General features: G+C 38.6%; 1 protein-coding gene across 2 annotated transcripts; it reads right to left on the bottom strand.

The window, feature by feature from the left end:
- Positions 1-281: 281 nt before the first annotated feature.
- Positions 282-25,446, bottom strand: LOC127414984 (CD82 antigen-like). 2 transcript variants are annotated; one of them, XM_051653424.1, is made up of 9 exons: positions 25,363-25,446; positions 18,513-18,585; positions 16,934-17,006; positions 8,577-8,701; positions 7,792-7,866; positions 6,892-6,990; positions 4,867-5,043; positions 1,665-1,748; positions 282-1,550 (listed from the first exon to the last, which is right to left on the bottom strand). In XM_051653424.1, exons 2-9 carry the CDS (start codon positions 18,573-18,575, stop codon positions 1,473-1,475), a joined length of 774 nt encoding a protein of 257 aa, XP_051509384.1. In that variant the 5' UTR covers positions 18,576-18,585; positions 25,363-25,446; the 3' UTR covers positions 282-1,472. The 2 variants fall into 2 exon arrangements, with proteins under 2 accessions (XP_051509384.1, XP_051509376.1); XM_051653416.1 differs by lacking the exon at positions 25,363-25,446 and adding an exon at positions 24,557-24,576.
- Positions 25,447-26,801: the final 1,355 nt, after the last annotated feature.

The raw sequence follows: 26,801 nt of genomic DNA, 5'->3' as shown, positions 1-26,801 counted from the left end.
ATACAGTGCATTTCATGATGTTTTTATTTTTTATTAATTGATATAGTGCATATTTAAATGTACTTACCATTTATGCAAATCTTTCCAAACGTAAACATTGTTATATGTTAACCGCCAATTCCCACATCTCATATACTATTTATTTAGAAGAGATATGCTACTGCCACCTAGTGAAGAACTGGCAAATGTACATAGTAGTTACACAAAAAGGCACAGGGTACAAATAGGTTGGGTGAGTTTTTTATTGAAACACTTTCAGATTTAGAAGGTACATGTAGCTGCAATACTTTTTTTTTTTTTTTTTTTTTTTTTGCTTTGTAGCGGACTGTATCTAATTTATTTTTTTTTTTTGCTTTGTAGGGGACTGTATTTAAAATGTTTTTATTTTTTTTATTTTTTTTTTTACAGTAAAATACAAGTGGAGCTTTTATTATGATCTCAATGTTTTTCCTATGAAAAGACCTATTACAGAGAAAAAAAAAAAAAAAAAAAAACTGTTAGCATTTTTTCCACATAACAAGTATACAGTTAATGAAACAGTGGTGTCACTGAAAACAGTTAAATTAGGATCAATGCAATAAAGTTGTAAAAAAGAAAAAAGAAAAAAGACTGCAGTCACCTTTGGGGGCTATGCTAATCATTATTTGGTTCACATCATCAAGGAACAGCTTTATATTGTACTTCCTTACAATATGCTCAAAAACATAAGCATGTAGCAAAAAAACATAAAAACGATCTTCTGTACAAAAAGGGGAAAATGTAGAATTGAAGAATGTTACTGACCTAAAACCAACATGACAATGAAAGCTAAAAATATATACACACTAAAACAAAAAAGCAAAAGCACAACCTGAAACAACACTGATGCACAAACATAAATGGACAACTTACTTATTCGTGGCATGCCAGTAATTCAAGGACAGGGTGGAAATGTTGTCAGTCTTTGTACACAACAAAATTAACTCATGCAAAATATCTATTAAAAAAAGTCTCTTGATTAAACAAAAGCAGGCCTTTGTGGTTTTTCTGTTTTCTATAAAGCAAAAACCAAAGTTATCCAGCTGTTAGCTCATGGTTTGGGCTGCTATAATGAAGAAATACATGTTTCAAAGCAAACAGACCAGCCTGGGTGTTAAGAGTGTTGTTGTATAAATAGACCACTGAGGGGCACCAGGACTTGACATAAGCTTTTCATTAATTTATGTGGGCAGCTTGTTCTACACTTCAGACAATGGTCATACAATGGGCCATTCAAACTGTGCTTAAAAGAGCTGATTAAATCACAGGGGATTCACCTAGTGTTACTGACAAAGAGTGAACTTTTGCAACATATTTCCTGACTAAACATAAACCTTCATCACCGCTGGAGTCTTTTGGAAAAACTGAATTTTCTGTAGAAAAAGAGGGAGATCTGTTTTCCAAGTCAATAAGGAAGGACTGAATAAAATTATGTTAATGTCCATGTTTGCTCTTCAGTACTTTGGTACTTTGGTGTAGTCTTCTTGGTGTACACTCTTGCAAAGGCCCATGGACAGTATCATACCGAGGAGCTGTTGGAAACATAAAAAAATGGGAGTAAATTCTGTCACATTACAATTGTCCAACTGTCTTTGTAACAGAGGGATACTGTTAATGTTGTCTAAGGCAGAAGAGGTACACCATACCTCAATGACTGCCACACCAAGGCAGATGCCCAGTATAACTCCATAATTTGTAAAGAGCCAGCTCTCCACATTCTCCAGGCAGCCCTGATGTAAGAAACAAAAAATAAACTTGTCATAAGATCCACCTGATAGCAAAATCATAGAACTTACAGCCAGGTATCTGTGGTGCAACTCCTTAGTGTATAATATAGCAAATTAGTGGTTCAAGCCCCTGAGGTAAGGAACTACTTGTGATAAATTCAATCTCAGGGATCATAAACTCAGCAAAAAAAGAAATGTCCCTTTTTCAGGACACTGTATTTTAAAGATAATTTTGTAAAAATCCAAATAACTTTACAGATCTTTATTGTAAAGGGTTTAAACAATGTTTTCCATGCTTGTTCAATGAACCATAAACAATTAATGAACATGCACCTGTGGAACAGTCATTAAGACACTAACAGCTTACAGACGGTAGGCAATTAAGGTCACAGTTATAAAAACTTAGGACACTAAAGAGACCTTTCTACTGACTCTGAAAAACACCAAAAGAAAGATGCCCAGGGTCCCTGCTCATCTGTGTGAACGTGCCTGAGGCATGCTGCATGGAGGCATGAGGACTGCAGATGTGGCCAGGGCAACAAACTGCAATGTCCGTACTTTGAGACGTCTAAGACAGTGCTACAGGGAGACAGGAAGGACAGCTGATCGTCCTCGCAGTGGCAGACCACGTGTAACAACACCTGCACAGGATCGGTACATCCGAATATCACACCTGCGGGACAGGTACAGGATGACAACAATAACTGCCCAAGTTACACCAGGAACGCACAATCCCTCCATCAGTGCTCAGACTGTCCGCAATAGGCTGAGAGAGGCTGGACTAAGGGCTTGTAGGCATGTTGTAAGGCAGGTCCTTACCAGACATCACCGGCAACAACGTCGCCTATGGGCACAAACCCACCTTCGCTGGACCAGACAGGACTGGCAAAAAGTGCTCTTCACTGATGAGTTGCAGTTTTGTCTCACCAGATGTGATGATCGGACTCGCGTTTATCGTCGAAGGAATGAGCATTACACCAAGGTCTGTACTCTGGAGCGGGATCGATTTGGAGGGTCCATCATGGTCTGGGGCGGTGTGTCACAGCATCATCGGACTGAGCTTGTTGTCATTGCAGGCAATCTCAATGCTGTGCGTTACAGGGAAGACATCCTTCTCCCTCATGTGGTACCCTTCCTGCAGGCTCATCCTGACATGACCCTCCAGCATGACAATGCCACCAGCCATACTGCTCGTTCTGTGCCTGATTTCCTGCACGACAGGAATGTCAGTGTTCTGCCATTGCCAGCGAAGAGCCCGGATCTCAATCCCATTGAGCATGTCTGGTACCTGTTGGATAGGAGGGTGAGGGCTAGGGTCATTCTCCCCAGAAATGTCTGGGAACTTGCAAGTGCCTTGGTGGAAGAGTGGGGTAACATCTCACAGCAAGAACTGGCAAATCTGTTGCAGTCCATGAGGAGGAGATGCACTGCAGTAATTAATGCAGCTGGTGGCCACACCAGGTACTGACTGTTACTTTTGATTTTGACCTCACCTTTGTTCAGGGACACATTATTCCATTTCTGTTAGTCAGATGTCTGTGAAACTTGCACAGTTTATGTCTTAGTTGTTGAACCTTTTTATGTTCATACAAATTTTTACACATGTTAAGTTTGCTGAAAATAAGGACGTTTCTTTTTTGCTGAGTTTATATACCTACGGATTGTTCTAAACTAAAGCCGGGTGCACACTATACGACTTTAATGTTTGTTGCTTGTCAAACTGTATAATATGTTCCCAGTGAGATCTTAAGTAAAAGCCATTGCACTCTGTGCAACATTATATTAGACTGTATGATACACATCATAGCCAAGACTTTGGTCCCAATCAGCCTGTCATTGAGAATTTCACACTAAGCGATCAGACTGCCAATTTTGCCCAATTACAAGAGAAACACAAAAATGAAAATTCTCTCATCATTTACTCACCCTCATGCCATCACAGATGTGTATGCTTTTCTTTCTTTTGCTGAACACAAACGATGATTTTTTGGAAGCATATCTCAGCTCTGTAAGTCCATACAACGCAAGTGAATGGTGATCAGACCTTTGAAGTTCCAAAAAGCAGATTAAGTCAGCATTAAAGTAATCCATCAGACTCCAGTGGTTTAATCAATGTCTTCTGTAGCAATCCAGTTGATTTTTGGTGTTAAAAGACCAAAATGTAACTCCTTTTTCACTGTACATCTTGACACCAGTCTCCTTAGTGATGATACGTCAAGTGTAATCGAGCTTGAAATCATGATTGTGCCAAGAGACTGCAATAACCACATGTACAGTGAAAAAGGAGTTATATTTTGGCTTGTTCTCACCCAAAACCAACTGGATCGCTTCAGAAGACATTGATTAAACCACTGGAGTCATATGGATTACTTGTATGCTGCCTTTATGTGATTCTTTAAGATTCAAAGGTCTGGTCACCATTCACTTGCATTGTATGGACCTACAGAGCTGAGACATTCTTCTTAAAATCTTTGTTTGTGTTCAGCAGAAGAAAGTCATACAAATTATCAACTGGATGTCCAGTATTTCTCACATACACTCAATGAGCACTTCATTAGGAACACATGTAGACCTACTTATTCATGTGATTATATAATCAACCAATCATGTGGCATCACTGCAATGCATAAAAATCATGTAGATATGGGTCAGGAACTTCAGTTCATGTTCACATCAACCATTAAAATAGGGGAACAATGTGACTTCAGTGATTTTGACAGTGGCATGATTGTTGGTGCCAGATGGGCTGGTTTGAGTGTTTCTGTAACTACAGATCTCCTGGGATTTGCACGCACAACAGTCAATAGAGTTTACTCAGAATGGTGCCAAAAACAAAAAACATACAGTGAGCGGCAGTTCTGCGGATGGAAACACCTTGCTGATGAGAGAAATCAACGGAGAAGGGCAGACTGGTTCAAGCTGACAGAGAGACTACGGTAACTCAGATAACCACTTTGTACAATTGTAGTGAGCAGAATAGCATCTCAGAGTGCACAACATGTCGAACCTTGAGGTGGATGGGCTACAACAGCAGAAAACCATGTCGGGCAAATTATTAGGACTACAGTGTTCCTAATAAAGTGCTCAGTGAGTACATGTGAGTTGCAAGTATATCCCGTACCATCTGATAGATAGGCAAGTCATTAGATGTGGCCTCACAGAAGCCGTTGTCTGCAAGATTAAATGGTGGCAAGGAAGTATTGTGGCAGGAACATGGGTACAAATTCTCTCCTGTGCTGTTCTTCATCACATAGTTGGCATCCCAGTCCATGCGCCCATTCCAGCCACAACATTGCATCTGTAAGACACACAGGGAAGAAACAACAGGACATGAAGGATTCGACAATCTTGGCTTGAATGTAAGCCAAGACAATTAAACCCACTAACAGACACGATCATTAATGAACAACACATACAGTTTTACCATTCTAATTTCTAATGAATGTATTTGATTTAAAGGAATATTCTGGGTTCATTACAAGTTAAGTTCAATCGACAGCATTTGTGGCATAATGTTGATAATGTTGAAAATTTATTTCGACTCATCCTTACTTTTCTTCTTTTTTTTTTTTACTTTATCACCTTTTCTCCCCAATTTGGAATGCCCAATTCCCACTACTTACTAGGTCCTCGTGGTGGCACGGTTACTCACCTCAATCCAGGTGGTGGAGGACAAGTCTCAGTTGCCTCCACTTCTGAGACAGTCAATCCACGCATCTTATCATGTGGCTCGCTGTGCATGACACCGCGGAGACTCACACATGTGGAGGCTCATGCTGCTTTCCGCGATCTACGCACAACTTACCACGTGCCCCATTGAGAGCAAGAACCACTAATCGCGACCACGAGGAGGTTACCCCACGTGACTCTATCCTCCCTAGCAACCGGGCCAATTTGGTTGCTTAGGAGACCTGGCTGGAGTCACTCAGCACACCCTGGATTTGAACTCATGACTCCAGGGGTGGTAGTCAGCATCAATACTCGCTGAGCTACCCAGGCCCCTCATCCCTACTTTTCTTTAAAAAAGCAAAAATTGAAGTTACAATGAGGCACTTACAATGTAATTTTATAAAAGCACTTTCATTAATTCTTCTGTAAAAAAAAGAATTATTATTATTTGAGCTGTAAAGTTTTTACAGTCATTTTAGGGTTTGTTGACACTACATCATCATGGCAACAAAGTTGTAAAATTTGATATAACTAGTTGTCACAAAGGGAAATTGTCACAAGTTCTATATCTCAGCAATGATAAAATTTGGAATCAAAAGTCCAATTGCGCAAATGTGTTTTTTCTCTGGCAGTGGTTTTGTATGTTGGTTTCAAACACCTAGTTTAAACCCCTTTTAATTTAGAATCCAAAGTAAATTTTCACTATCATCATATTTTTGTTAAAGCTCTTGGGTAATGGAATACATTTGGTCAAGGGTCAGCTATACTATGAAGGCAGATTTTTACTGAAAGGCTTAAATGGGTTCTCAGGACAAAGGTATTTTTCATGATAGTCAGATTGGGGCAGGTCGTTATGTGTTTTAAGTGTACAAACAATGTTTCTATATTTTTGTGCATTCATTTTTCAGGTTTTTATTTTTATTTTTATGAATTGTTTTGTGCCTCATAATTGTTTTACTTTTGGCCCAATGTTCTCATGAAACCTACGTCACTGGTTTAATGGCAGGTTCCATTGTGACAACCTAACCCATATAGTGTAATAACATGCCCTACTATTGGGGCAGGTTGTCACACAAGGTCAGCATGTGTTTAATGAACTGTATTTCTTTCCCTAGACACTAATGGTGGAAATGTTCCATAGCTTTTTTGTAGCCAAGATTTTAAGGTATGTGGATATGTAGAATTTACTTTCCTCTACATCAATTGAGATATTGACATGTCTTGATAAATCTAGGCAAACGTATTGAACTGTCAACTGTTTTAAAGACAGCTCTGAAAGGTTAAACTCTCTAAGAGTATCTCTCTCAAGTCAAAAGACCTTACCCAACAAACATTTCTACATTATAGAGCTTGAACCTCCCAAAGAAACAGAGTGGTTTTCATGGTAATACATTCAAACGACATTCAGTACACTTCTGGAACCTGAGCTCATGTTGAATTAAGGACAATTTATGAGTTACGCCCATTCTCAACTCACTGTTCTCTGGATGTAGTCCCAGGCCTGCTCAGTGGTTTTATTCTGTCCAGGGTAGTTGGCCACAATTTTGGTCACAATTTCGGTTGTCTCCTTCCTCAACTGAAACGAGAGTTAAAAGGGTCAGTGGTTTGTTTTTCTAGCCTCAGGTGTTTGACCTGATATTCACTTTGCTGAGTGTGGAACAGGTTACTACGCTACTAAAATGGAACAGAGTGCAGCCACTCTTCCTTTAGACTGGCTCCATCCCATCTCAGACAGCCTATCTTTTTCCCATGAGAGAAAAGGAGCATATGTAGCATTTTTATTGGAAACCAAATTGTTAACTATGAACATCTAGCTTCTAATTGGCAGCTGACAGCTTGCAGTTGTGTCTAAAATGTTTGTTGGATTAGCTAATAAAGGACTAAATCTGCCATCTACCTGCTCCAAATTATATATGATTTACTGCATATCCTGCTCAGATGTTTCTTACCATGTCATCAGAGAAACTCACTGCTGGCTGCTGACAAGAGTGTGAGTGTGTGTATGTGTGTGTGCGTGCGTGCGTGCATGCGTTCAAGACTTCCTTTGTCCTAATTATTCGCATGGGTCAATATGGTGAAGGTCTACCAAAAATAATAATCCTCAAATGACCTGCAAAGATTCTCAGTATATTATATTTCTTGATATGTGCAATAGGGGGCAGTATCTTTTCATTTTAAGCTAATGCTTCTCAACTTCTTTTTACACTGTTCCAGAAATTCAAACAAAACCTTCACAATGAAATCTAGCTGGAAAATGGAACACATGAATTTCTGACCACATAATTTTTTTCTCAAAGTGTTTTAACAGCAAAGCACATGCAAACCATAATTATTCCGAAGCCAGGCTTATGGGAGCCACATAAGGGCGATCACTCACTACGTCACGCTGGAAGAAGATGAGCACAGCAGCGGCCACTTGAGCAAGGAGGATGAGCAATAGACAGGTGAAGTACTGTAGAGGAAAAAAAGACATAAATTAAAGGATTCAGACTCATCACTGACTCATGTGCAAACCCACCACATGTGCCAGTCTCACACATTAACTGCACAGTCTGCACATATGTGCAACATAAATGCAACAACTGGTCTGTAAGTTCAGTCTACTCAGGTCAAGTCACAAGAGACTGCTCAGTATGGTTGAAATTTCCCTATGACAGTCATGCAACAACATCAAAAGTTTATCTTTGGATTTGCATGAAAAATATGTCATTTGCAAAACAAACATCAACCCAATTAGACTAGACCATAAAAAATTATGCTGAACATATTGTGCTTGTGTATTTATGTGTATGTCTGTGCCTGTGTGTGCGGGCAGGTTTAAGTGGTTTACGAGGACTTATTTTTAGATTACAAACTGGTAATTACAAGGGCATTATGCTATAAATGTGGTTTATGAGGACATTTCTAGTGTCCCCATAATTCAAATCCCTTAAAAAACATACTAAACGGTGTTTTATTGAAAATGTAAAAATGCAGAACGTTTTTTGTGAGGGTTAGGTTTAGGGGGTAGGGTTAGGTTTAGGGGATAGAATCTATAGTTCGTACAGTATACAAATCATTATGTCAATGGAGAGTCCTCATAATGATAGCTGCACCAACATGTATGTGTGTGTGTGTGTGTGTGTGTGTGTGTGTGTGTGTGTGTGTGTGTGTGTGTCTCACCAATACAAGCAGACAGCGGATCTCATAAATGGCCCCCAGACAGCCCAGAAATCCCAGAACCATGGAGAATGAGCCAACGCCTAACAGAATATAGGAGCCCACCTTCAGGGCCATGGACGAATCCTCTGTTAATCAGAAATACAAACATAATCCCGGTCATAAAACAACATTTCATTACTGTCATAATTTACTCACCCTCATTTCATTCAAAACCCTTATGACTTTCTTTCTTACGCAGCACACAAAAGAAGATGAATATCTTGTCCTGTCTTTTTAATGCAATGGTAGCTTATAGTGACTCACTTTAAAGCCTTAAGACAACACAGGTTCTCACATGTACATGCCTGCCACTGTGAATGAGCTTTACACATGCATTCATGAACATACAACAGCGGTCAAGATTTTCACTGAAAAATAACTTAAATTTTGGGTGTCTCTCACCAAAACCTATCCTATGCCTTGAGAGGTCAAGTTAAGTCATTTTATTTGTATAGCACTTTTCACCAAACACAAAACGTGTTTCAAAGCAGCTTTACAGAATATTATGCTGTAATGTGTGTAATGTCTTCAAGTCCTCATTGTGCAGTTTCACTGAAAAACATAATTTTAAAAATTTTAAAATAATTTGTCAAGCAAGGGAGCAAGCAAGAGGCAACTGTGGCAAGGAACCCAAAACTAAAAAACCTTTGGAGAAACCAGGCTCAGCTGGGGGAGCCAGTTCCCCTCTGGCTATATACAGCATGAATATAATGGCAATAATAGTTATCTATGAGTAATACAAGTCATGTTTTAATTGAATAGACTGAGCAGATGTTGGTGGGCAATGTTTAAATCTAAAGGATACTGAATGAACTGTAAGATCAATGATTAAGGGTCTCTGAAGTCCATCCCGAATTGACTGCGAAAGTGCACGTAGATGAAGTGTCCTTTGTGTCTGATAAGGGCTCTAGTTGGTAATTTATTGTCTATGTATTACACTTTGAGAGAAGTGATGCAAAAAGTGATCAGATAGGTGTTACTCACTGTTCAAACATGACAAACGACTTTCATGGATTACTTTTATGATACTTTTAGATGCTTTTTTATTATACTTTAGATTTTGGGTCATTCTTTAAGATAAACAGTGAGGCACTATCCACTACCATCGTGTTGAAAAGATGGACCGAGATATTTATTAAAACATCTTTTATGAACCGCATAAGAAAGAAAGTCAAACGGATTTGGAACAACATAAGGGTGAATAATGGCAGAATTTTCATTTTTGGATCTCTTTAAAGGAATATTCCGGGATCAAAACAAGTTAAGCTCAATTGACAGCATTTGTGGCATAATATTGATATTTATCAATTTTTCTTGTTTTTTTCTTTTTAAAAAAAGCAAACATCTGGGTTACAGTGAGGCACTTACAATGGAAGTGAATGGGGCCAATCTGTAAACATTAAAATACTAACTGTTTCAAAAGCATAGCCACAAGATTTAAACAATATGTGTGTTAACATGATTTTAGTGTGATAAAATCACTTACTAACCTTTTCTATGTAAAGTTAAAGCCAATTTTACAACATTATTACTATGATGATGTAATGTCAACAAACCTTAAAACCTTAAAATGACTGTAAAAATTATGATTTATACAACTTCACAGCTCAAATAATACATTAATTTTAACAGAAGAATTAAAATAAGTGCTTTAATAAAATGATAAGTTTCGCATTTCTGCCTTAAACCCTCCAAAAATTGGCCTTATTCACTTTCATTGTAAGTGCCTCACTGTAACCTCGATTTGTGCTTTCTTTAAAGAAAAGGACAGATGAGTCAAAATTATTTTTTGTGGTAATTAACATAATGCCACAAATGCTGTCGATTGAACCTGGAATATTCCTTTAATGAGCAGCGATTCAATAAACAGCTCTTATTTTCTACATAGTGAACTGGCAAGAAACGCCATTTATGAAATCATAGGTTTATATTTCCAGGGTTTATATCCAGCATCTTTAACTCTACCAAAAGAAATGTGCTATTGCTGGTGAGATTGCATGCCATTGACTGGATATGGCTCATATTTGGTCTCGGGCTGTCCTTGAATTTGAATCGTGTAATGTTGAGATGGGTTTGGCAGGTCTCCCTTACAATTTCAATTGGAGTTGTGATGGTCTGTCATACTGGGCAAGGCTCATTGGACACTGTTAAACAGTTGGGTCAGAAATTCTGTGGCTTTACCCAACTGTGTTCTGGTCCTGCTTCAGTCAGGATTTCATGCATATTGTCAGAACGCCAGACTGAGAAGTCTCTGTCACATCAACCACCATCAAATACCTCGATGACTCCCCAGCAAAAACAACATTACCACAGACAGCCTTTCGAACAATACCACAGTGTCGAACAGAGATCTGTGGGGCTGTCTGTGTGACTGCGTGACTGTGGGTACAGAGGATACAATGGCCTGTCACGTGACCTGATGTAATCATCATTACGAAACTAAGCACTTAGGTGTGATGACCATCTCAACCCTCATGATTACAGCATAGAATGAGTTAATCTTAACACATGGCTGAGAAAACACAGTCTAAAGCATACATAATTTAAGCAGTTGAACAATTTAGTAATTAATGATTAAGAGGGAACTGGATAAAGGAAAGCCTCCAGTTTGTGGTTGGAAACTGAGAGACAGCAGATCACATTTAGCTGAAACAAAGCAAACTAATTCAGCATTCTAAAGAACAATGTGGAGTGAGTTATCTTATTTGGAATCATTTCAGCCTATTCTATTCATTGTACGGGAATTCTGTTAGTCAGACACATGTCACTTGGTTGTTCTGAAATGTTTGACTTAACTCTTAGTAAACAGTTGCTAATTATATTTTTTTAAATGGCAGATTTTTGAACTGGAAATAGTGAGACAAGGCTCTTTTGCGCCATATGGTAAATATTATTATAATTCTCTGTCGCCATAACAATTCCAAAAACAATAGCCAAATAAAAACCAAGATCTTTTTTTTTATTTCAACAAAGCAAATGCCTTTGTACTTCAACCACTGTGCTCAGTAGAAACCAAGTTCAAAGCATCTGGCTAAGGAGTCCAGTTGCTATGAATTCAATGATCCTGTTTCAATTATGCTGTCCAATGTAACCCCAAGAATGGGCACTGCCATTGCATATAAAAGAATAAAACAAGTGTGTCTGCACTTGAGCTTCAACTTTTTATCCTTTCAGGTTTCAGTACTGCAAATCTCAAACCGCCACAAGCTGTTGAAGTGCCTACTGGTGTCTAAAGTAAACCAGAAAATCCTCCAGGGATTGTGAGCCAGTGAAGGCCACCAGCATCTGAATTAGAAAAACAATGATGTTCTTAAAAAAAAAAAAATATATATATATATATATATATATATATATATATATATATATATATATATATATATATATATTTATATATATATTTTTTTTACATTGGGGAAAAGTGCTCCACATTGTTTGGGTGGCTGGGAGTCCCAACAAACAGCCTGCAGCTGCTGTGCACTGCAGGACTGTATCAGTAAGATGAAATATAACATGCAAAGGAGCACTACGAGAGGCTGACAGATTCACTGCTGTTGGTCTCATGCTATGGTGCAAGCCTGGGCTTTCCTAAATCAGTGGTCTGCTCTGGACAATCAATCAAACACATGCAGTTCTGTAGGAACACAAACGTTTTATGGCATAGCCACTCAGACTGGGTTCATGTCTTGGGCCAGGCGCAATGCATTTTGCAAGACAACCTTTGAAAAATTTTCCGACTTTTTCCAGAAAGTAAAGTTCAAGTCAAGTGCTGTAACCATTGTGTAAATCTGAGGACTTGTAGTGTGCTTTGGGGTACATTAGTACCATTTAAAATGGAATAGTTCAGCCAAAAATAATCTTACTCATAATTTACTCACCCTCATGTCATTCCAGACTCATTGACATTCTTTCTTATGCATTTTTGATTTATAAACATCCCAGTCACCACCACTGGAGTTCGTGAGTTCGAAACCCAGGGTGTGCTGAGTGACTCCGGCCAGGCTTCCTAAGCAACCAAATTGGCCCGGTTGCTAGGGAGGGTAGAGTCACATGGGGTAACCTCCTCCTGGTCACTATAATGTGGTTCGCTCTCGGTGGGTCACGTGGTGAGTTGTGCGTCGATGCCGCGGTGGATGACGTGAAGCCTCCACATGTGCTACGTCTCCGCGGTAATGCGCTCAACAAGCCACGTGATAAATTGCGTGGATTGACGGTCTCAGCCGCGGAGGCAACTGAGATTCATCCTCTGCTACCCGGATTGAGGCGAGTCACTATGCCACCACGAGGATTTAGAGTGCATTGGGAATTGGGCATTCCAAATTGGAAATTAAAAAAATAAATAAATAAATAAAAAATAAACATCCCAGTCTATCTTTGGAATACAATGGCAGTTGATCGTTACCAATGTTGGGTGTAATCTGATTACAAAGTAATTAATCTAATTACCTTTAGCCAAATTGTAGTGTAACTGATTAAATTTCACATTTTTGTAATCGGAATACAGTTACTGTAATCCAATTATGTTAATTTAAGTGCATTTCACGAGTTATACATATTGTATTTCTAAAATAATATTATTTATGTAGAATAAATTTAAAACATAAATAATGTTCATATGTATGTCTGTATGTGTTTTTTTTATTTTCTCCCCTTTTCTCCCCAATTTGGAATGCCCAATTCCCAATGTGCTCTAAATCCTCATGGTGGCATAGTGGCTTGCCTCAATCCAGGTGGCAGAGGACGAATCTCAGTTGCCTCCGCGTCTGAGACCGTCAATCCGTGCATCTTATCACTTGGCTTGTTGAGCGCGTTACCGCGGAGACGTAGTGTGTGTGGAGGCTTCACGTTATTCTCCGCGGTATCCACGCACAACTCACCACTCGCCCCACCGTGAGCGAGAACAACATTATAGCCACCACGAGGAGGTTATCCCATGTGACTCTACCCTACCTAGCAACCGGGCCAATTTGGTTGCTTAGGAGACCTGGCTGGAGTCACTCAGCATGCCCTGGATTCGAACTCGCGACTCCAGGGGTGGTAGTCAGCATCAATACTCGATGAGCTCCCCATACTCCAAAATGTCTGTTTGTGTTTTTGTGACAGCTGAAAGGTGTGCGCCCCCTAAAGAGTCACTATGAGGGAAAATAGTGCGGTGCTGAGTGTATTGCTTTTATGCGACAATGAACAAGAAGGAAAGCAGGGGTGCCCAACCTTTTTTCATTTAGGATCTACTTTTTATTTAACTGAAGTGGTACGAGGCAATAATCTGACGTGGTGCGAGCTGCAAGGTGATCATCTGTATTTATTAAATTGTGTATGATTATTTGTAAGATATGGTCACTTTGACTGACAAGGACAACGTGATTGACTGGTAGATCGTGTTCGACTGGTTGGGCACCGCTGCTGTACAGGCATTATTTTGCATTGGAAAAGTTTTTGCATGGAAAAACTAACTTTTCTGTGAAAAGTATTTTAGAATGTAATCAGTAAAGTAATATGATTACAATTTTAGAGATGTAATTAGTAATTTTAGTGGGTTACTTTTTTGAGTAATTATAGTGACACCTTGAAGCGCTACAAAAAACAACACAAGTTCTCATGTGAAAACGTGTGCCATTGTGAACGAGCTTCTCTCATGCACTCATGAATGTGCAACATACAAGTTTCCACTGAAAATTTAAATTTCAGGTTGTTTCTCATCGAAGTCTATCGCATGACTTCGAAAGACTTGAAACATAACGCACGACTACTTTTATGATCCTTTTGGGTGCTTTTTTAAGCTTTAAGTCACTATCAACTGACATTGCATTGAAATGACGACCAGGATATTAATTAAAATATTCCATTTGTTTTCTGCATAAGAAACAAAGTCATAAAAGTTTTAAACGATATGAGGGTGAGTAAATTATCACAGAATTTTCATTTGTGGGTGAGCTACTTTTTAAAGAGAAGGAGACAGAAGGGCATTTTTTCCCTCCTAAGATACACTTCATATAAACCAGTGTTAATTTGTTCTTTGCAATGACTAATGCAATGAGAGGCCTGATCTGAGAATTGACGTGATGCATGCTAATAAGGCAGCTGCTAAAAGAGCCCTGTGTGGCAGCAAAGGAGCACCTGCAGACTGCCTCAGACATGCTATGTCACACACAGGCCCTGCCTGGCTCGCCTTTGCCATTCACACAGAGGCATGAACTCAACAGCTGATTCGTAGCCAGCTGTGAGCATGTAGCTCCGGCCTGCTTGACAGCATCTGTAAGACACAGACCCAGTGACCCAGAGCTCCCTGCAATGGCCTCTGGGATGGAAAACAGATCAGAAGCAAGCAGTGTTGTGTGTGTACAGGTTGGGGAGGGGTGATGAAAAATACAGAACTCATCGTGGATGATCTGTCCAAAAGGCTGAGTCGTGTGGTTTAAGACGAGACTAACAGTGTTCATCAAACAAAAGCAAATGAGAGACAGATGGCCCAGTAAAAATGAGGCTGCAGCAGTCAGTGATTCACAGGCTAACAGGGCCAGGAGGCTTAATTCACAGATAACAGCAGCGCTCGCTAATGAGAGAGTAAAAAAGTCAAGACCAAGAACTTCTCTCACCACTTCCTCTGGATTTTACCATAACCAACTAACAGCAAAGGATCTCTCCCTGGGGGCATTAAATGGCCTTTTAGATTAATGAAAGTTCAATTTTAAAGGAATATCCCAGGATCAATACAAGTTAAGCTCAATCGACAGCATTTGTGTAAAAATGTGTGTTAACATGATTTGTGTCATAAAATCACTTACTAACATTTTCTGTGTAAAATTATTTCCAATTTACAACTTTGTTGTCATGACAATGTAATACCGAAACCCCAAAAACAACTGTAAAAACGACTATTTAAACAACTTTGCAGCTCAAATAATACACAAGTTTTAACAGAAGAATTAATGTAAATGCTTTAAAAAAAATTATGAGCTTCACATTTCTGCCTTTAAACATTCCAAAAATTGGCCCCATCAGAGACTATTTAGCAGAGACAGGGCACTTCTATTAAAATAAATGGGAAAAACTGTAATGCTTAAAGGTCAATGGATGTAGAAAGGCCTGTCAATCAACTCAAGAACGAGCAAGTGGATAAGCTAGACAAGCCTGGAAAATTTGTTTTTTTAGCATAATCTGAGGTAAATAAGCACAATTTATGATACCAGTGTTGTCAGATTTTACTGCTGACTTGAAATATGTTATTTGATCATAATCTTGACCAACCGTTGTTCTGTCTTTCCCCATTCAAGTAGATAGGAGCAGGGCCGTAGCTTGAGGGGTGAAAGGTGGTAATGATTCTAGGGATCCACAGGTCCAGGGGGGCCCCACAACAAATTCTAAACTGTATTTTTTAATAGGAAAGGGGCCCAAACCAATATACAGTCAGGGGCCCCAGAATATCCAGCTACGGCCCTGGATAGGAGTTGCACTTATATGACTGGGGTGCGTCTCTATCAGCTCCCTAGTTCAGTAGTTAGGGCACTGATCAGAGAGTCTGCCATTTTAAGGGCTGTGTCAATTGCAATATCGCTCCAGTGCACTGAAACTTTTGCTCCCTAAAAAATTCCATAATGCACCGTAAAAACCAGCGAGTACCGTTGCTGACTATGTTCCCTTAATGGAAACGTTGTCATGTCTTCTGAAGTCTCTCAAGTCGTTAGAAGACTAGCAAAAGTCTAAGTAAATTATGTCAAAGCCTTATTTTCTCCATAAAAGAGATGTTGTTTGTAATGTCTTTCATCCATAATGACCATGAAAGGGAAACTATAAAAATATTAGAGTTGTTAAAAGTAGGTTTAAAATACACTACTTTACATTGTTATTTCTTTATTTAATGTCACTTATCTTTCATAATAAACCTGTATGTTTGAATATCTTCAACGAAATTTAATGATAGTGTCATTTACATGGCGATGGTGCTGATTAATAACAGCTGCGCTTGAATGCGGTTTTCGTGTCGAAGGTGACTGAGTCATAAGTGTACCAATGTTCAGTGGATCAACACCTTTGCCAGTGCCTGAATTCGTGTTCACGATATACTGATTCATGAGATAGGGAGCTAGGGAGCTGATTGAGACGCACCCTGGAAATAGCTTCCCGGGAGCGTTCCAAAGATGGCCGCCAGTGGACTGACTTGCTAGAAAGACTTTGCCCCATTCATATAAAATGTACGTTCGAAAATTTTTAATTAAAAAAAGAACATTCGACTAAATTATGGTCTATCCTGTCATATTTTATAAAAAGGTAGCTTTTTCTGGGGTTGCACACAATTTGTGAACACAGGTACAGATACTTACGTAACACCACAATGAAGCTCTGATTGTCTAGGAGGATCCACAGTCCAAATCCCATAATCATAGATCCAAAGATCTGCAGAGAGACAAAAAGAAAAGACAAGGGGCAAAGGAAGAGAGAGAAAAGGAAAAAGTAAGAGAGACTGAGAGTAGAATCAATCATGTAGTGCAGGACAAGAGGGGAAAGAGGGCCCCACATTTCAATTTACAAGCTGCAACTTGTTCGCTCCAAATCTCTTGGAAAGAGCTAAAGATGGAAACTCTGTAAGCATGAGTATAAATGTGTTCCCTGAATAAGACTGTATGTTTAAGACAGGAAAGTTGTGTGCTTGTGTCTGCGAGTATGTAACAAACACACTAATCCTGGCCCGTGAACTGTTTCCTGATCTCTAACTGTGAGGTTCCAGACTCTTTTCTCCTTTCCTCTCAGAAAACATCTGGGACTGATTGTGTAGTGCCTCTGCGTGGCAGCAGCAGGCGGGGAAGGGGGGCTCAGCGGATGTAGCATGAGTTCAAGAGCACCACAGCCTTCATTAAACCTACTCGGACAAGCACCCCATCTACTCTCCTCATCCCTAACACCAAGGCACATGCTGGGGTGCTTGGCTTAACCTATTGTGAATAAGGTTTATCCCATCTATGTCACAATCTTGTTGTCATACGTTTGTCTTCCTTAAAATGTTAAACGTGTATACATGTAGGGCCAACTATCAGAAATAATGTTACAAATGGTTGCAATTAATCATTCAGCTCTTCCTGCGTTGTTTTAGCCCGAGCACACAGGCATGCGATTTAGAGAGAATAAACTTTGATCAGAGCGTTTCTTTTTTATACGTGGATCAAGCCCAAGGAGAGCAGTCTGTTTCTCTATCTGAGATGGAGAAGAGTAAACTGTCTGGATAACAAATGGCAAACACTTTATTTGGATGGTAATTAAGAGCGCATTCTTGTAGAGAGAGATGCAAGACTGCATGAACTGAAACACATTGTATCTTTTTAAACAACTAGACTACCTGAAACATTATTTACTTATTAATAGAAAGATAATGATATCACTAGTTCAGAGAGTATCAGTTTTGTACTACCGGTAAACGTTTTAAAAACTGGGACATCAGCTATGAGTAAGCTAATGTCATACATTATAAAAAAGAAACACGTACACATTCAAATTCAGTAGCGATAACAAAGGGTAAACATTCCATATGTTTACATGCACTTTAAAAGTTAAACTTCAGTCACACTAAAACAATAATTCATCATTTTAAAATGTTACGTAAAAGCAAAGTCAGACTAACAGATCTAGATAATGTGATTGTAGCTCGGCTTCATCCAGCATGTTCAATGTATTTGTGTTTAAATATGTATTTAACACTTCCTCAGCTGATGTTCTTCCTTCAAATATTCGATTAAACATCGATATGTCATACTTGGACAGACAGATGAAGACTGAAGCTCAACTTCGCAAAAACCCGCTGTAGAGCGATTATAATTTCATATAAACATACTGATAGACTCTCTTCTCTTTGGGTTCACACACACAGTCCACTAACTAAAATATTCAACTAACTGAACTGTTACTTACAAAGAAGATTAAGTTGAAGAGAAATAGGAAGTACTTAGTGGCAGTGATGCATCCTTTCCCCATTTTGTTGACCCTGTAAAAGCCCAAAACAGAGAAATAACACTGAATTAAAGGTCAAATCAGATTTATGAACAGAAGATACAGATTAAGAGGAATATATGAGAAACGTAATACTCGTTGGATCTGAGATTCACAGATGGTTCTAGGCATTTTTTTTTTTTTTTTTTTTTTGCAGGATTAATGATGTGAGATCAACAACAACAAATAATCTGAAAACAAACATAGACAGTTACCATCACACAGACTCATATCTCTCCTACAGCTAAAATATTCAATACAGCACCCTCTGCTTTCAGACACACGCTGTTATCATCAGATAAATCTATGGCACAAACAGCACTAAATTCCACAGGATGGTTTAAAACTCTTCTCTGGACTGAGCAATGGCTGTTGTCACACTTTTTGATGATGACCCACATTCTGGCTACCATTAATAGGTTAGTATGATACAGGCTTTCTCATGCGATTTGGAGGCCTGTTGAGTTGTATTGCATGGCACACTTTGGCTGGCCCAATTCCCGCAGATGGGCCGAAAGTACTGTGAATAATAATAAGCAGATATAGAGCAGCGACACAGAGCAAATCTGGCCACTGATGGAGAATACTGCTACACTATTGCTGGAGCCATTCATGGACAAACACAGGAGCACATTCAACACTTTCTTACAGTGCAAATGAATGGATGGAATGATCACTCAGAGATACTGTACTACACAAGAGATACTATATCTAAAGAACCACAACAACCCCCGCTAAATGTCACACAGTGATAAAAGTTAAATCATTGAACACATATTTTGACAGAGGGTGTCATGCATGAGGTAATGATGTACAGAATATCACATCAGCAACAAAGCAACTGGGTAACAAGATTTATAAATGGCTTGAGGTTTCACTGGGATAGTTCACCTAAAAATGAAAATTCTGTCATCATTTACTCACCCTCATGTCATCCCAAACCCAAATTACTTTTTTTTTTCTTATGGGGAACACAAAAGGAGATATTTTAAAGTTGGCCACCTATTCAATATAATGGCAGTGGATACTGCTTCACTGTAAAGTTTAAAAAAGAACATCAAAACATTAAGATTGTACTGCAAAATGTGTGTTGTTTCTCACCAAAATATATATCTTATGCCTTCAGAAGATCTGGAATATGACACAGGATTCACATTTACTACTTTTATGATACTTTTGGGTCCTTTCATAAGCTTTAAAGTCAATCACTATCAACAGCCATTTTATTAAAAAGACAGCCCGTGATATTCAAAAAAATAAAATCTCCTTTTGTGTTCCACATAAGAAAGAAAGTCTACACGTTTGGAACAACATGAGGGTTAAGTGTATTATGACAGAATTCTCATTTTTAGTTGATCTATTCCTTTAAAACATATTCTTTCCACACACGAAATTGAACCATTTTCAACCATTTATGGACATAAAATCCAAAACGATGATCCAATGAAGCCCACAACCCAATGCCTGCCTATAGAGTGTGTAACTAGACAAATCCTAAAATTTCCTTTTAGAAAGTTATGTTCCGTGAGAAAGCATTTAATTAAAAGTTCACTAGGAAACTGTTTTTCATCAGTTTGTGATGAACTATTTTTTTGGCAGACAAAAGAGATTGACAGGATTAAAATTTAAAACGGTTTTAACTTGCATGTTTCGATTTAGTTTTGAAGATAGTATTGTGCAGTGCTGCTGAGTTGCGACCAACTAGCCCATAAAAAACAATCTCTTATATTTTGTCCACTACGGGAAAGATCTTACCTTTTTTTTTTTTTGACTTTGATAAGCCCCAAGAGAGGAAAGTCTGTGAAAAATTCTCATTCTACACAGTCAAACAAGGACGTCACGAGTTAACTGGTTCATGTAGTCCTGGAGTGCATTAGTGTAAACAGATTTTCCATGCACTCCATAACGGAGGGGCTTGAGCAAGGCACTGGGCTTGAGCTCTGCGATCCCCCCTGGACAACCTGACTAGAGCAAGGAACAGAAAGATAATTCTGAAATAATAACTTGTATAGGAGTTATGCAGGAAGAATTGTCACCAGAGTGATCAAAGCTTCTGCTTATATATACATTTACATTACATTTATGCATTTGGCAGATGCTTTTATCCAAAGCAACTTACAGTGCCCTTATTACAGGGACAATCCCCCTGGAGCAACCTGGAGTTAAGTGCCTTGTTCAAGGACACAATGGTGGTGGCTGTGGGGATTGAACCAACAACCTTCTGCTTTTCAGTTCAGTGCTTTAGTCCACTACACCACCACCACGCACAACTAGCCATTTTTGAGGATGTATGCAATATCTACACTGTTGTCCCACTTTCGGTGTCTGGGGTTAGGGAGGGGGGTCCCCCTTGAACGTTTTCGCCTTCCGGGGGTGGTGGGATTCCCCTTGAATGTTTATGCCCTTATGCGTTGTATACTCTGTATATATGGTTTTTGCACCTCTATCCTTAAGAATGATTGGCAGGCCTAGATGAACAAGCTACTTCCACACTTATTTATTTTATTTATTTTTTTCATTTTGGAATGCCCAATTCCAAATGCACTCTAGGTCCTTGTGGTGGCGTAGTGACTCGCCTCAATCCGGGTGGCGGAGGACGAATCTCAATTGCCTCCGCGTCTGAGACAGTCAATCCGTGCATCTTATCACGTGGCTTGTTGAGCACGTTACCACAGAGACTTAGCGCGTGTGGAGACTTCACGCTATTCTCCGTGGCATCCATGCACAACTCACAACGCGCCCCACCGAGAGCGAACCACATTATAGCGACCACGAGGAGGTTACCCCATGTGACTCTACCCTCCCTAGCAACCGGGCCAATTTGGTTGCTTAGGAGACATGGCTGGAGTCACTCAGCACACCCTGGATTTGAACTCGCGACTCCAGAGGTGGTAGTCAGCGTCTTTACTCGCTGAGCTACCCAGGCCCCCCTTCCACACTTATGTTTGTAACTTCAATGATTTTTACCTCTCCCACTAAGTGTTTTCACAAAGCGTATTTCTTAACGTCTTCAAAGACCCTAAATCATCTTACAGGTCATACAAAATCTTTTAGTTTTAAACATTGCCCACAAACATCTACTCAGTTTACTCACATAAAAAAAGACTTGTACTACATATAGATAACTAATACTGGCATTATATGCATGCTATAAAGCCAGAGGGGAACTGGCTCCCCCAACCTCACCCAAAGTTATATTTCTCCATAAACCAACTAACCTCTTATGGAGTTTTGTGTTCCTTGCCACAGTAATCTTTGGCTTGCTAACTGGGGGCCTAAAGACAATAATTTTCAAGGCAATCCACACAATGAGGACTTTAAGACATTACAGCATAATTTTCTGTTACAAAATTATTTTCTGTAAAGCTGCTTTGAAATGCTATACAAATAAAAATAACTTACTACATATGAAGGTCACTGATATTCTGTCTACGTAAAGAGTGCCAACGCACATGTAACTTATCCAACCTCTGTCACAGTGACAAAAAGTGTGTCACAATGCACCAACTAAAATTTTAATCAAGCCAGCACACCATTACAGGGGGAGAGTTGATAATATATCTACAGGAGCTGTTTATCAATAGCAGTTCATTGATACTTATCTTGTTCAAACCAAAAACTGCTCCAGCAAAAACAACAAAAAAGAACCTTAATCACCTCAAAAGCAATGTGAAGCTTGTGAAATATGTGAGTCTGGTCTTTTGGAGAGAATCTAAAGTAATTAGAAGTATCCTTTGAGGAGAGACAGGCTTTAGCCCTGAGTCTGAAGTTCATCAGCATTCAGCTCATCTGCCTGGTGTACACTGAGGCTCTAGTTCACACCCAATTCTCCAACCACCCTCCCCCACACTCACACAGATAGGGCCAGCTTTGATTTCCCACCACGACAATGGCAGCTTTCAGCCATGCTTTTCAAATCAAACAATGGGAGAAACTCCACACACTCACGAGCCGACTGTAGCCTTGAAGTTACCACACTACACCAACAAAATGCGAAGAGAATGTACACAATTGTTATGGAACCAATCCATTGATAAAGGCACTAATATCTCAAGTGACTGAGCAAGTGTGCTTGCCTAAAGCTGAATGAAAGAAAGTGATTCAACCACTGTCGAAGGCCTTCCAGTCTTTGTCGCTTCAAGACATCTTCATTTAAACTTGGGCATGCCAAAAAGGTTGCTATGGCAACCGTCAAGCAGCGGCCATGATGGGGTGAAGAGTGTACCTTCTTGAGAGAATAAACAGTCTCACAATCCACTCTGCTGTTCCTCACAGCATGCAGAAAAGCGAAAAGTGAAACCCCAAATAAGGGGAAGCCCACAGGGGCTTGTAGCCTTCTCCACAGTTACTTCAGCCAGAAACAAGGAGTACATTCATTAGGACAGTTAATCTCTCCACCTGAACACAAAGACCAACTTGATGCCACCAGTCGTGTTAAAGTGGGCTGCAAAAGTAGCTAATAAAATGGCCCAGAGAAGTTATTAAAGTTGTCTTATTTTATTCGAATGTTACGTCAAAGATTTATGAACTCGGTCTAATTAAGCAACATGTTTTAAGAGGGAAAGGGAGGGCCAGATGTTTCTGCTTGAGATAGCACATATTAAAGGCATAGAACCTTATTGGAAAGTGTTATTGTAAATAATAATCGTGATGTTTCATTTGTATAGGACCTTTCCAAAGCTTGAGGTTGCTTCACAGTTAAATTACGAGCAATGTACATTAATAACATTCAAATTACGTTCAAAAGACAGCTGCATTGCAACTCTTTTTTTATTTTTACAACTAGTAGTCAGCAAACACTTCCAGTTTACCTGCATTCCATTAAAGGGATAGTTCACCCAAAAATGAAAATTCTCTCATAATTTGCTCACCCTCATGCCATCCCAGATGTGTATGACATTCTTATTTCTGCTGAACACAAACAAGATTTTTAGAAGAATATTTTAGCTCTGTAGGTCCATACAATGCAAGTGAATGGTGACTAGAACTTTAAAGGTCCAAAAAGCATATAAAGGCAGCATAAAAGTAATCATAAGACTCCAGTGGTTTAATCTATGTCTTCAGAAGTGATATGGTAGGTGTAGGTGAGAAACAGATAAATATTTATTTATTTATTTATTTATTTATTATTATGGATTACTTTTATGTTGCCTTTATATGCTTTTTGGACCTTCAAAGTTCCGGCCACCATTCACTTGCATTGTATGGACCTACAGAGCTGAGATATATTCTTCTAAATAAATAATTTTCTGCAGAAGAAAGTCATATACATCTGGGATGGCATGAGGGTGAGCAAATTATGAGAGAATTTTCATTTTTGGGTGAACTATCCCTTTAATGGAATGCAGGTAAACTGGAAGTGTTTGCTGACTACTAATTGTAAAAATAAAAAAAGAGTTGCAATGCAACTGTTTTTTGAATGTAATTTGAATGTTATTAATGAACATTGCTTGTAATTTAACTGTGAAGCAACCTCAAGCTTTGGAAAGGTCCTATACAAATGAAACATCACGATTATTATTATTATGGTAACACTTTACAATAAGTTTTTATCATTAGTTAATAATGCATTAAGTATCATGTACTAACAATGAACATATATTTTGCAGCATTTTTTCATGTTGTTAACATTATCAAAATACTATTGTTTATTTTTTTCATGTTAGTTCATATTGCATTAACTAATGTATGTATATACATTTTTGTACCAGTTTACTAATAATATTAATGTTAAATTTCATGTAAAAAATGTATTAGTACATGTAGAAAGGAAAATTAACCAAGATTCCACAATAAATGCTTTCAAAGTTTTGTTCATTGTTAATCAGTGATACCTAATGCATTAACCAATGTTAACATATACAACCTTATTGTAAAGTGTTACCATTTTTATTTTTATATTACATTCTTTTTTAACTTACTGATTTGTGGTTCTTAAAAATTTAACCAACTTATCAAATTCATACCTCATTTTTGGGAAAGTGCAAACAGGGTCAAACTACACTTATGAGTGTCAATCAGTGGGTCGTTTGTCCCGCCCACCAGACCTACATACAGTAAGACATATCTCATATTACAGTTCATAAGCAATGTATTACACGAACCTCACAGACAGAAGCCTATTAAATAAAACAAACACTTAGACTTGACACAAGAGTTTTTCCTCTGTACTGGGAAGGGGAAAGACTCGTTCACTGAACTAAAATGACATAAACACATTACTCTGAGAAGTGTCCACATGTCGCCTGAGCATATCAGCACACAACACTGTAAATAAACCAGACTCATAACACTCCTTCCCAGAATTATGAAATAACTTATAAACTGAAAGCGATATAAGTGAGGAGAAACAGCCCTGTCACTGGGCACTGAGCCTCTTGTGTTTTATTCATACTGAAGAACTAAACTAGAACAGAAATCCTTCAAGCCACACACACACACACACACACACACACACACACACACACAAACTGAAAGACAGTAACAATCTGTTCGCTTACTGTAGTGTGCGCCACATCAGCGCAACAAACCACTGAAAAAAAAAAAAAGGGAAAAAAAAAAACAATTCTAAACTACTTTTGTTATTAAAAACATCTAAAAGACAAGCAGAGTCACACTCTAATTTACCAACTCATGAACACTCTCTATTTAAGCTTTGAAATTCTATTATTAGTAAACTTTTTAACTCCACTCACTTAAGACATAAGCAAATATTGAGCATCAGACAGACATAAATGCATTATTAATAAAAGTCATGTGATGATATACTCACGTATGTTATCGGAATGGGAAATTAAAAAAAAACCCAGCAGATATCAGCTGCGCGTCTCGTCCAGCGTTAATGAGACGAGTGAGACTCTGTAGGCTGGAGTTAAAGGATATACTCGCAGTCTCCACCATGTGGTTGTTATTGAATTTAGAGGGAATTACCAACCTGCACAAACCTGCTTCTCACTACAGGGAGACAAGGTATAATAATGAATGTGAAAGATAAATTAACATTGAACAATGCATTGAAAATCTGCTGAAATGTAGAAGGGTCAATGACATGAGGTTGTCTAAGATAATGCAAAGGAAAATTATTTTTACATTTGTAGTTTAAAATGTGTCAAGTTTTAAAGGGATAGATCACTCAAAAATTTTAATTATCTCATCATTTACTCACCCGCATACCATCCCAGATGAGTTTCTTTCTTCTGCTAAACACAGAGATTTCTAGAAAAATATCTCAGCTATGTAGGTCCATACAATGCAAGTAAATGGTGCTCCAAAAATCACACACACACACACACACACACACACACACACACACACACACACACACGTTGCATGTTGGTGCAGCAAATTATGGGAACACTAGAAATGTCTTCATAAACCACATTTATAGCATAATACCCTTGTAATTACCAGCTTGTAACCTAAAAACAAAGTCCTCGTAAACCACTTAAACCTGCCCCCCCCCCCCCCACACACACACACACACACACGCACACGCACACACACGTTGGTGCAGCTATCATTATGAGGACTCTTCACAGACATAATGATTTTTACACTGTACAAACTACAGATTCTATCCCCTAACCCTAACCCTACCTCTAAACCTAACCCTTTTTTACATTTCAAAAAAATATCGTTTAGTATGTTTTTAACGTGATTTCACACACATACACACACATACACACACACACACAAAAGTAGTCCATATGACTCCAGTGGTTTAATTCTTGTCTTCTGAAGCAATATGATAAGTGTAGATGAGAAACAGATCAATATTTAAGTCCTTTTTTACAGTAAATCTATGTACATTCAATGTGAAAGAATGTGAAAGTGAAAGTGGAGATCTATAGTAAAAAAAGAACTTAAATATTTATCTGTTTCTCATCTAAACTTATCATATTGCTTCAGAAGACAAGAATTAAACCACTGGAGTCTTATGGATTACTTTTATGCTGTTTTTGTGTGTGTGTGTGTGTGTGTGTGTGTGTGTGTGTGTTTTTTTTTTTTTGGTGCTTCAAAAGTCTGGTCACCATTTACTTGCATTGTATGGACCTACAGAGCTGAGATATTTTTCTAAAAATCTTTGTGTTCAGCAGAAGAAAGAAAGTCATACACATCTAGGATGGCATGCGGGTGAGTAAATTATGAGAGAATTTTCATTTTTGGTTGAACTATCACGAAGAAGTGTAACATTTGTATTCATGTGGTTTA

Source organism: Myxocyprinus asiaticus, chromosome 2, assembly GCF_019703515.2.
Source record: "Myxocyprinus asiaticus isolate MX2 ecotype Aquarium Trade chromosome 2, UBuf_Myxa_2, whole genome shotgun sequence".
Taxonomy (NCBI): Eukaryota; Metazoa; Chordata; class Actinopteri; order Cypriniformes; family Catostomidae; genus Myxocyprinus; species Myxocyprinus asiaticus.
The sequence above is the reverse complement of the archived record's forward strand: the minus strand, read 5'-3'. Positions and strand labels throughout refer to the sequence as shown.